At 42.4% G+C, this 11,067-nt stretch overlaps 2 protein-coding genes across 2 annotated transcripts; both read right to left on the bottom strand.

The window, feature by feature from the left end:
• Positions 1-289: 289 nt before the first annotated feature.
• T265_07515 (hypothetical protein) lies at positions 290-1,379 on the bottom strand (the record flags this gene model as incomplete). Its single annotated transcript, XM_009173052.1, has 4 exons — positions 290-599; positions 640-738; positions 778-834; positions 880-1,379. 4 exons carry the CDS (start codon positions 1,377-1,379, stop codon positions 290-292), a joined length of 966 nt encoding a protein of 321 aa, XP_009171316.1.
• A 3,437-nt stretch (positions 1,380-4,816) lies between these two features.
• On the bottom strand, positions 4,817-8,375 carry T265_14312 (hypothetical protein; the record flags this gene model as incomplete). Its single annotated transcript, XM_009173063.1, has 2 exons — positions 4,817-6,153; positions 8,172-8,375. Coding segments are annotated over 2 exons (1,086 nt in total), but the record flags the coding sequence as incomplete, so codon positions are not given.
• Between the last annotated feature and the right edge of the window lie 2,692 nt (positions 8,376-11,067).

Here is an 11,067-nt window from a genome sequence, read left to right on the forward strand (position 1 = left end):
TAACCGGCTTACCCATTCGTCTTACACATTGGCGCACTCTTGCATTTGTGTTCACATCAACATCGTTTGAACAGTCTTCTCGACATATTGACACAGCTATTCTGACGAGTCTACATAAAAAGCTAGATACACTGGCACTCCAAAAGTCTAGGGCTGTCTTCGTTTAGCATGCACTTGGTCAAAAACATTGTATAATTACATTGAATTACAAGTTACGCGCCATATCATGCATCACACATTTGGTAAGATGAATAATTCGCAGATTGAAATCAAAAGAAAATTCACCAAACTAGTTTGTTTTTCCGTAGTCGTAATCAATTAAACGATTATTGTTGCATTTAATTGAATTTCCAGCAACAAACCATAATGAGCCTTCTTCATCATCATCCTGATCATCTTCCACCTGGTTTGGGTCTAACTGCGCGAAGGGCACGGTAGGAACACTTTGTAAATTGTACAGAGTTGTAGGCGTTGAGGTTTTGTGATAGCTGGGAGATTCAAATGCTGGAGAAGTCTCTTGTGGTCGTTCGGGCGTACAAATGATCCCGATCCCATCTAAGTGTTTCAAAACATTACTTTCATCTTTCTGAATTTCAGGGCTGAATGAACCCGCCATCGATTAATCAGTAACGTACGTACGATAGTAGGTGTTCAAATGATTTCATCCTATGTTTCGTTTTCAAAGCACGCGAATGGTTCGCATTGCACCCCGTAACTTTACTTTGGCTAGATACGATTCTGCAGCATAAAGAGTCTGATTTGGAATCTGCTACCTACCTTGAATGAACACTCTTCGAAACTCCAGTAAGCCATTTGAATCGTGCAGTGGTTGCGCTAAAATGCAGCTTATAAAAGATACAAAACGAAATATCAACTAACGTTGTCACACTGTTTCTAAAGTTGAGGTTTATTTTAGAACTTGGTGCTAAACCTGGTCTGGAGGGTACAACTAATGAGTTCATCGACTTTTGTTTTCTCTGGAACGATGGTTTATTAACTTTGGATTCCGTCCTCGTCCTGCATCCGGTGCCAGCGTTGCCAACCTTTTTAGGTCTAAACAGTGCCAGGTTTATCAAATCCCAACTCCATCCAGAGAATGCCGATTGATTGGTTGCAGATTTTGCCGCATCATGTGCACTTAAACACTCGTTCAGTTTCCTCGTCAGTAATTTATCTCGAGTTGGACTGCAAGCTCTACACCTTTCTCCATCACTAAACATATATATCGGAGCCTCATCCAGCCTCTCGACTCCATCAGACGGTAGCTGCTCATTCCCTGACGTTGGTCTTTTCTTGCGAGCTTTCCCAGATTTCCGGACTTTGGGTTTCTGTCTGCATAGGTATACTGTGTTTGCGTTGGCTAACAATTTACTTTTCATGCGTCTGTGACATATCCGTGGTACGTGGTTTAAATGCGGTTATCGATTCACAAATGCTAAGGCGCAGCGGCACGCGGTGTGGTCTACACGTGACTCGGACCAGGTGGCTATGCGTCCTGTGAAGAAGAGCCGTTTACCATGACTGATTTATGCAACTTCGGCAAAGGCAAAATAATATTACAGCTGAAGGGGCCCATGATGCTTCTTAGTCTCTTCAAATGTGTATCATATTTTGAATTATGAAGACGGTCAGATTCCCCAAAAAATTCTGACAGGAAGTTTGTCAGCATTTTTAACTGGTTGACATCCAGCAGTGCCATCTCCCAACTGCAACTGCACATGCACGCCACTTCTACTTAATTACTGTGGTGAACATGAGCCTTGAAAATTCCTGGAGTTGCAAATATGCGTAACACTTAATACAGAAGAAGCACGCGTAATCCCTAGGAAGACCATTCACAGGGGAATACGTTTTCAGTAACATGGAGTTTTTTTACACTGCAAGTTTTTTTCAAAGTTGTGTGAGCCTGGAATGCAGTAGAACTTCTCCAGCGACGTATGGGCAAACTTGATAACACTCAGGTTGCTGAACGCAAAACTCTCGAAATAACACCGGTCCATTCCGTATCGTTCCGTATTTTTGAATTGGTTTTACCACAATGAGTACACCATTCTACATAGCTGGTTTATATACTCACTTCCGGGACTACATTTATATTACCAAGAATACATAAGCCAGTCACAAGCCACAAGCAGCGGTAGGCATGATACGTTTACGGGATTCATCTTTTTTTATCTAGCGTGATCTTAAAGGTAACCGGGCAAACTGTGAAGGCAAAACAGGACTAACGGAATTTGAATAATTGGAACGTATGTAGGAAAATAAACAGCTTTTTCGCCACATCATTGTGACGAAAGGAAGCGAAGTACAGCCAACTCATGGGGACTAATAACAAGAGGATGAAAACTCCGTATAGAGAGGGCTGAACGTGACACAACTAGAATGTAATGTTATAGCAAGTTTCGATATAATTCAGATAGTCTGTGAATAGAAAAAAACGTTCTGGTATCTCTCGTTCTACAGCGTCTCATGTGATCGAAGTTTCAGTGCTCTTTATGGGCTGATCTAGTTCCAAGTTCCATACTTGAACCTCTTACTGTTTCGCTCAGGGTGTCTACTGTCTTGCAGGGCAATAGTGAACTAATTGCGCTCTGATATCTAGAAACAACAAATCTAGTGGCCGGATTTCCCCATCACGTCATAGTCTGGAGGCCCTCGAATCAGTCAATCATGTGGATGCTAGCTGCTGCTATTTAACGCCTCGGGTAGTTAGTTGAAAACGTTTGACACACATTCTGAAACCGGTATCCATGTTCGGGTTCACCTTAACTTGTCAAACTGTAAATGTTGCTGCTTAAACCTCACTGTGGGTTATTTTAGCTTTGCTGCAAGATGCGGATATATTCTCGCGTCAGTTTAGTGTCATTTCACGGCGCAAGACTAATCGGATAGTGGCACGCCACATGAATTTCATTTATTCTCTAAAATTCGAGTGTCTCCCAGGCTTGTCACTGGAAGGTTTTATCTTATCTTCATACTCTTCTGCCGATAGTCGTGCACAAATCCTTTAGATACTCATGTATGTAGAAATAATAATCTTTTACTATGTGCCAATTATTTTGGTTTTACACGCATATTTGGGAAAAAGTAGTATTTGAGTTTTAAGTCCTCTGGTGAGCACAATAAGGTTCAATACAATGTGCCCAATTCGGATACTCCGCGCTGTAATGTCCATCCTCACGGAATCACTGCACCGGAGATGACGCTAGACGGTGGTTAATTCACACTGATGAGCTCACCATAATTACATTTTAGTAGTCAAAATTCAGTGTGGAAAAGTTAAGGTCTAAGACTAACACTAGAATGGGAAGAGACTAAAGATAGCATTAGCGACCCATTGCATCATCTAACAAGAAAACCATTACCAGCTATGTGAATTAGGGGTTTTGGGAATCCTGTTCTTTTTGCTTCATTATTTGTCTATCTTCTGAATATGCAGTGAACAAGAAACAATCGCCGCGCAGGGGGCATATCCTCACTTTAACTCGTCGCACGTGGATACGTTTAAACGGAATTTATTTTACGAAGATATTAGCTGTTAAGTTCATGTGCATGATGAGAGGCTGGAACTCGATGGAATCCTTTTAGGTAAATGGCCACTGATATTCGCCCGCAAGATGTATAGCATTCCAAGTGCCTCGAGGTACAACGGCAACAAAAGAAACTTCGCTTAATACTTTTTAAACAGAACTTCGAAGTAGTCTATGTGCTGCACAGTGTGTGAAGGAATTCCACTGTGCTATTGACTATGAGGTACTTCATTGACTCCTGAACTCAGCAGTCTCGTCAGGCACCTGAGCTTGAAAGTAAACGCTTGATCAAATTACCGGTAATTTCTGGTGGCCTGCTTGTAAGTCTATGACAGTTTGGTTGGCTGGAGGGTGAGATTAGATGGAATGTTTGACCAGCTTGGTTTGAGAACTTCAAATCTAAGTGACTTCCGATCATCTTCATTTTACTGCTCGTCAGCTCGGCTTATCTATATCCATTCTCCACACGTCTGTCAGTTCTACGGCTTCCTTAGCATTTGCATCATGATGCTTGGCAATTTCGACCGCCTCAGCCATCCGTCTCTGTGGCGAGATGTTGTTGATATATATATGACGAGTGGATTAACTGCATAGTAGTCACTGCTTCCGGCATGTTTCTGGCAGGTTACCCGTAGTTTCACCTCTGTTTCATTGTTTCTTCTTTACACTGTAAGACCATTTAAATTAACTAACGTGGTTGTACGTCACTGAAGTACCAATGTTCTCTGAAGTTGCCGTCAGTGCTGAGGATCACGATGAAACAGCGAATTTTACATCTGTTATCAGCTCTCCATGAGACAACCTGAAATTGTGGTCACTATTTGAAGTACTATTTGAGTACTGAAGTACTAAAAACTTGTTTGTGCCTACTTACATTTAGTTTTTACGGTTTTGTTCCCCTCAGAACTTCTGCCTTAAAATATCCATGGGCTATTATTTTAAGTAACATTGGTTGCTTTTAATATCCAAACTTTCTCTGTTCAAAACGAGGCTAAAAATGCCTACTGTTTTCTTCAGTCTCGTCCACAGGCGTGTGTTTATTTTGTTATCCTTTATTTCACTTGATTCCTCGTGATATACCATTCAGCTGCATCACAAACTTGCATCCCAACACCTTATTTCAAACGCTGTCCTCCTAGGTAGCATTTCGTAGCATTATTCTACCTTCTTATCTTACGGTGCATGAGGCATCGCTAGATTTGAACTGCTCAATCCATCCCTACAAGTTCTTGCGGTTACCGAACAAATCATACTTTAATAAGCCAAGGCTGTGTATTATTGACATTTTTGAGTACAGGCAGGTAAAAAGCAAAATAAATGAATTACTTCACAGAGTTTCAACAGAAATTTCAGTGTAAATGGTTTAGAAGGGTAAATTACTGCTTTGTCTTTTTTGACATATCTTCAGACACAGGTAGTTGAAATGGAATTACACTTCACGTGACCAAAGTGAAGGTTATAAGTAATTCATTGGGTTTCCTACACACAATTGATCTAGGAAGCATCGAATGGATGATTTAGTGAAATGTAATTCTGAAGAGATCAGTCAAATTTGCATTCCAAAATGGAGAAAACTTGAGTAAACTCACAGATTATGAAAATAAAAGAAAGGCAAATCCTAGGAATCGAATGGCAAGAAAGCAAAATATTTATCACAGTGGGCTCGACAAGGTTATGTGTCCTTATGTCGAAGAGATCACTCCGTAATCACACATTGATTGCACTCACTTGAATAGCACATTCATCCAGTCGAATAATCATACAGGGCCAGTATTGGTGGAAGACTGTTCGCGTAGAATTTCGAAGTCCATTGATGCTTTTGGTTGACAGCTTGGCAGTGTTTTTGCCACTTAGTTAATAAATCCGGCCTACTATGCATCTTCAAATAACCAGGGGGTGTACATAATTCTGGATGAGAGCGGTAGAATGCGGCATAACCACCCCGGAGAACGTACACCTTCGGATATCTGAGGGCAGGATAGAAGTTCAGATGAAGCGAACGATCATGGTTACGCAAGAGATTAAAAAGCTTTGGAGCTCTTTGTGAGGAGAATTCACAATGTAGAACGAACGTAGTCCGACTCGCTTTCGGGAGCCTCTCTGATACATTCAAAGTGTGGGTATCCGAGCCAAACAAGAATCTTCTCAATCTTGGCCAGTCGGTTATGTTGACTGCACCCTGAATATGTCCACCATGATATTCATATGGATAGCGACAATCGAGAACCAAGAGATTTCGTGCAGTTCGATAATATCTGGGTTTCTTTTGAATGGAATCCCTATGATTTTTCCTATCTTTCTTAAGAGAATCAGTTGTTTTGTAATCGAGTTCTTCATGCTTGACGCTTTTCGCATCAGCTTCATTCTGGATTGGGTGTTTGCTTTCCTCATCCGAACAGAAGGACCCCGAAGATGAACTTGAAGAGGTGTACATCATTTGAAGTGTGGGTTGAGAGACCGGATCATTTTCCGCTAGCTCATCCACATCTTTGTCCACAGAGCTTGATATGCTGTTAAGAGATGCGGCGGTGGTGAGCATTTTGGCTAACTGGTCAACTTCGACTGCTGGCCAAGACAGATCAAGCGTGCAGCTGGAATGGCATCTTCTGAAGGTGTGAAGATTCTGGAAAGCGAAATCAGAATTGAGGGAATGAAAATAATGAACAGGTTAACGATAAGCAGAGAGAATTGTTTTCTCAGCTATTTCGTTTGGGGCCACATCAAAAGACGACAACGAAGAGATTGAATCTTGATATTAACATCTTATTTAGAGTTATATCGAGAATGATGGACGAGAATCGAGAGGGAATTTGGAGAGAGAATCTGGATGACCGATGACCTACATCCACCTACATTAGACTTGGTGCATTGGGAAAAGAGTGCAATGATCGCTAGCGGACTCGGAATAAAAAGCTGCACTTGAAACTGGACGGCTTAGACTAAAATTCACCTCCATGCTTTTCTTCAAAACAAAAACCACACATCTATTTTTAGGTTTTGCCCAACATAAGAGTAGTTAGCAATGGGAAGACGGAAGTTAACTGCTTTAGCAGGGCTGGAAGAAAGCGCAACCTAACCTATAACAAAATGGGTATAGTGTTGCTTCTGTCCTTTTTGAGTGGTGTCTCTTCAGAGGCATCTAAAACCTGGAGATTGTTGCAATAGCAATAGACTTAATGTTCGCCTGATGATCTCCATCTGGGTAAGCTGGAATTGTGTGACAGTGAGTGTGACCTCTGAAAAACTATGGACGATCACGTGTTCGCAGTGAAGCCTTAGCTTGACTTTCGATTCGGCATCCAAATACGAAGTACTTATACACTTGAGTGTCCACGTTCAAAACTCTTCTACTGCAACTATACTTTACAACTTTCGTTAGGATCTGTCTGGAATGGGATTCCCCCCTTATGTCTGTGAAAAATCTATACCATGTGACCCTATATAGCCAAGCAAAAGGAGCGAAAATTGGTGCTACACTTACCAAACATTTTATACCATGTGTAGGTCTACGTTTACGTGGTACCTCGCAACTTCCTCTTGAACGATCGCTGCGGACCAACCCACTCATCTACGAATATGAAGCCTCTTTGCTGCTCAAGTAGTTCTCAGGTTCTACATAGACACGTGAGTCCATGAACAGATTCAGCGAACAAGTGTGAATCGACCTTACTTTTGTTAGAGGTGTTCGTAGGGTCTGTCTATCGGGTCCTAGAGAAATAATTATCAAGATATATCCAGTCAAACGAGTATTTTTCTCGTTTTAAATTGATACGGGTCCCATCAGGGCAGAGCGTACTAATCCTACGCCCATCGGTGCTGCACAGTCATTTGAGATACTGACATCATTAACGTACTGGAACTCCCCCATTGTGTGCCTGTCAGCTGCCACAAACCAATCGATAATCTACCTCTATTTGCACCTAAAGGGTTAGTTGCTACAACTGCCTTGGCGACAGCATGAAAAATCTGCCAAATTTTTGCCAGCTACTTGAGAGTTTGAAGACTGATGACAGCCTAACAAACTCTGTGACCGGTTTAAAAGTCTATTTGGACTAAACATGCGTCAAATAGGAAAGCTGGGTGTTACAACTCCAACATGGCGGTGCTTATCCACCCGTTCACTGGTAGAATCAGAGGGTTTATCGATCCGTATGATACTTCTGTGCACGAGCCAGTAAGTTTAGAAATACACGGACTGTTGAATTAGCTTATGCATGACTGGAAAATCGGTCTTTTCAGTGTTGGCCTTTTGAGCGGTTAAAACTTGACTATGACTTACTGCAGTAACTGTCTGCCAGGGGTATTCCATTCATAAGGCTAGTTTTCTACAATCAATGTTGACCTTACTCCATGGGATTCACATGTTCCGGAGTTTTCTGACTTCCCATCCAGAAAGATCGGCGAATAATTCAGAGTTTACCCTAAACGTTACTTAAGAAGGCTTCAAGACCAACCTGTCTTTCCTCATGTTTCTAAGTTGCCACTAATCTGTCGACAGTTCAGTCTACTTGACCGAATTCAAATGGTGTTTAATCTCTAGACAAGTATATCCCGTCGCCTGCTATTGTCAGATTGCTCTTCATCTTTGAAATGGCTTATAGTTATCGTCAGACGAAGTGAGTAAATAAAGGTAAAACATACCTTGTCAGACGACAGTATTGGGCTACTTTCTGCCTCGGGGCATTGAAACTGACGTGTCGGTGAACACTCGGCGATTAAGGATTCCAATCCAAAGATTTTCTGGACATCTGGAGCATGAAGATCCCCCAATTTTTCAGCCTTGGCATTTTGATTCTCCGTAGGGTTTGCGCGCAAGACGATATTTTCTACAGTGAGCAAAAACGTTCTACATTATAGAAGCAAGATCTGTGGACTGCCGCTGACAGAAGAGAAGCAGTTAGGAGTCCATCGTGCCTTAACCGCGAGCAATCAGTGGAAATTAGTGGAAACTAGCTAGAGACCAGTTAAACAGTCGAAGAGATCTCAGAAACCTTGTGAGTAGTTCCCTTTATGAAAATATACTGCGATATCTCGAATATCGTGCCAACTGAATCATGAGGCGGCCTGTGTGCAGCACATTCAGTTGTAGAATATCATAAACGAGAGATTCGTTTGAGTCTCCCGTGAAAACCAAATTGCTTTACAAATGAGTGTATTTCTCGAGTCCACTCAACTACTTTGAATAACTCCATTACCGCCGTTAGTTTTGGGCGCAAAATGCACCAGATCCTTCTGGTTTCCAAACAATGAACGAAACGAAACCACGTCGTTGATCACCCGATCGCCGGTTGATTCAATACCGTCGGTCACCAAAATGAAAAACTGGGGGTTTGAAATTTAGCAACATGACACCTCGAGGCCAAGTGTGATTCAGCTATGCTTCATAGAATCAGTATGTCCTATGATACGTTGCTGCGAACTAGGCAGAACCAGGAATGAAGACTGTGGTACCGTGAAAGTGCTCATGTATTCTTTCCACTGAAGGCTACTTTGAACAATATTTTGTATACCTGCTCCATTGCGCGCGGTGCGACGGTTTGGTTTATGTCCTCTTCCCATGGTGCGGTGAACAGCAGTCTGGTTCCAGGTCAGATTATAGAATAAATACTTAACTTATTTAGCACATCCACTACATAATAGAGATGACCAAATTTTATCAGATTCTCTTGAACTGACCCGGAGTCCAATATATTTTGGGACTGGCCTTGGATAGTCTCGAGTCAGCCCATCAAATCATCAGTTGTGTGCTCAGACGAATATTTTTCAAGCGGGTGAGATGTTAGTGTTTCCATATATTTGGCTATGGACAGTGAAAATCCATCGCTAATCAGATCTGAAGTTGCAGTGTGATAGTAATGGGAAACGAACAGTAGATTTGGCAAATTCGCATGGCATCTAGGCGCTTAGATAGGTGCCAGTACGTGAGCAATTCGTTCAGATTTATTTACACCAAAAGTAGGAAGCATCATGGTTCATTTTTACCGTTAGTATAGAGGAACTGGCAGCGCGACCACATAATTCAGGTCTTCCGACGCACAGAGGAACCATTACGCTAACCATATGAGCCACGTAAGATGACTTTGTTTACCTGTTCCAGTGGTAATACGAAATAAAGTACTAATAGAGTACTAATATAATAAGGAAAAATGCTCACACCTTGGTAGGCATCTGAAGTTCATATGTCGGCAAAAGACACTTACGGTTGATGAGGTTTAAAAGGAGCAAAGCCTTTGTTTAGAGCTCCTTCTTTTGGTGTGTAGAAAGCAGAATAGTCGTATCAGGACAAAAGGTGCAGTATTTAAACTGCAGTTATCATCATCATCGTCAGCTGTAATAACCGCGTACTCGTCGTACAGTGGTTGCAGCTGCCGCAGTTTCGTTCACCCATGATTTGGGGGGAGGGTTAGGTAGATGTGCATTGCAGGCGAGAGCTGATAAATTGATGCATAAATCCAGCACTGTCAGTGGGCTGTCAAGTGAAGGGGGTTGGAAAAGGAGCTATGCATTGAAGGCAATAGCTTGGATGCACGAGCGCCATTGAGGGCGCGACTGGGCCATATCTGACAATGTCTCTAGCCATTGATGTGGTCTATCTCGAGGTCCCCATCCAGGAAGACGGCAATGCCCAGCGCAGCTGAGTTTGCTGGTAATGGCTTTCATACTTCGCTGCCAAGTCATTGTTTAACCGCCTCTGGCTCTCTTCCACCCTTCACGTGGTCGTGCGAAAAGAGCCCTTCGAGGAAGTCCGTCGACGGCATACGCAACGATGGCTAAACTGCAGTGGTGTACGCCAAAGGGATGAAGTTATTTTCTTGCTTGTATGGCACCGTCAAACGTGCTGAGACAACTTAGAGTACACAACCACTAACCCACCGCTACGCACAACTACGCACTGATGATGTCACCTCGATTGGTGATGAAACGTTTGCAACCAAATTGCCCAGCTCAGCGAACATGCCAACGACCATCTACGCTACCTGAGCTACCGATATTCTCCTCTATAGTACACTTCTCTATTTAGCATTGAAATATTCGAACGAATCACATCGTATTAGATAGGTGGAAGTGTGAGGTAGGGGTGAAGAGACTAAAGAAGCAACCACTGCGCACAGAAACCCGGCGGTATGGAAGATGAAATCTTTCCAGCGGGGTAGTAGTTGCCGGTTGGTGGACCAACTAGTCCTCTCTTACCTGTACTCACCTTTATTGCCCAGCACTCTCCTCATGTTCTTCTCTCCACAAAGACCTTCATATTGAGACGATGCACGATTTTCGTCCCCACTGAGGACAGACGAATCATCAGAAGACCAATCAAACTAGATAAAACAAAAGTGTATGGTAGTGAAATTCATGAATTTGGGTATCTTACCACTGCATCAGGTCTGACGGTATTTCAAGTCTGACAAAGTGAGCAACAGATAGCTAGCTCACTTCAGACAATGGACCATCCAACTAAGCAAAAATGAAACTTGAATCAAGAGTGATAATGTAATAGTCGCATATCTATATCATACGGTGCACCAAAAGACACACTGTG

Source organism: Opisthorchis viverrini, assembly GCF_000715545.1.
Source record: "Opisthorchis viverrini unplaced genomic scaffold opera_v5_177, whole genome shotgun sequence".
Classification (NCBI taxonomy): Eukaryota; Metazoa; Platyhelminthes; class Trematoda; order Opisthorchiida; family Opisthorchiidae; genus Opisthorchis; species Opisthorchis viverrini.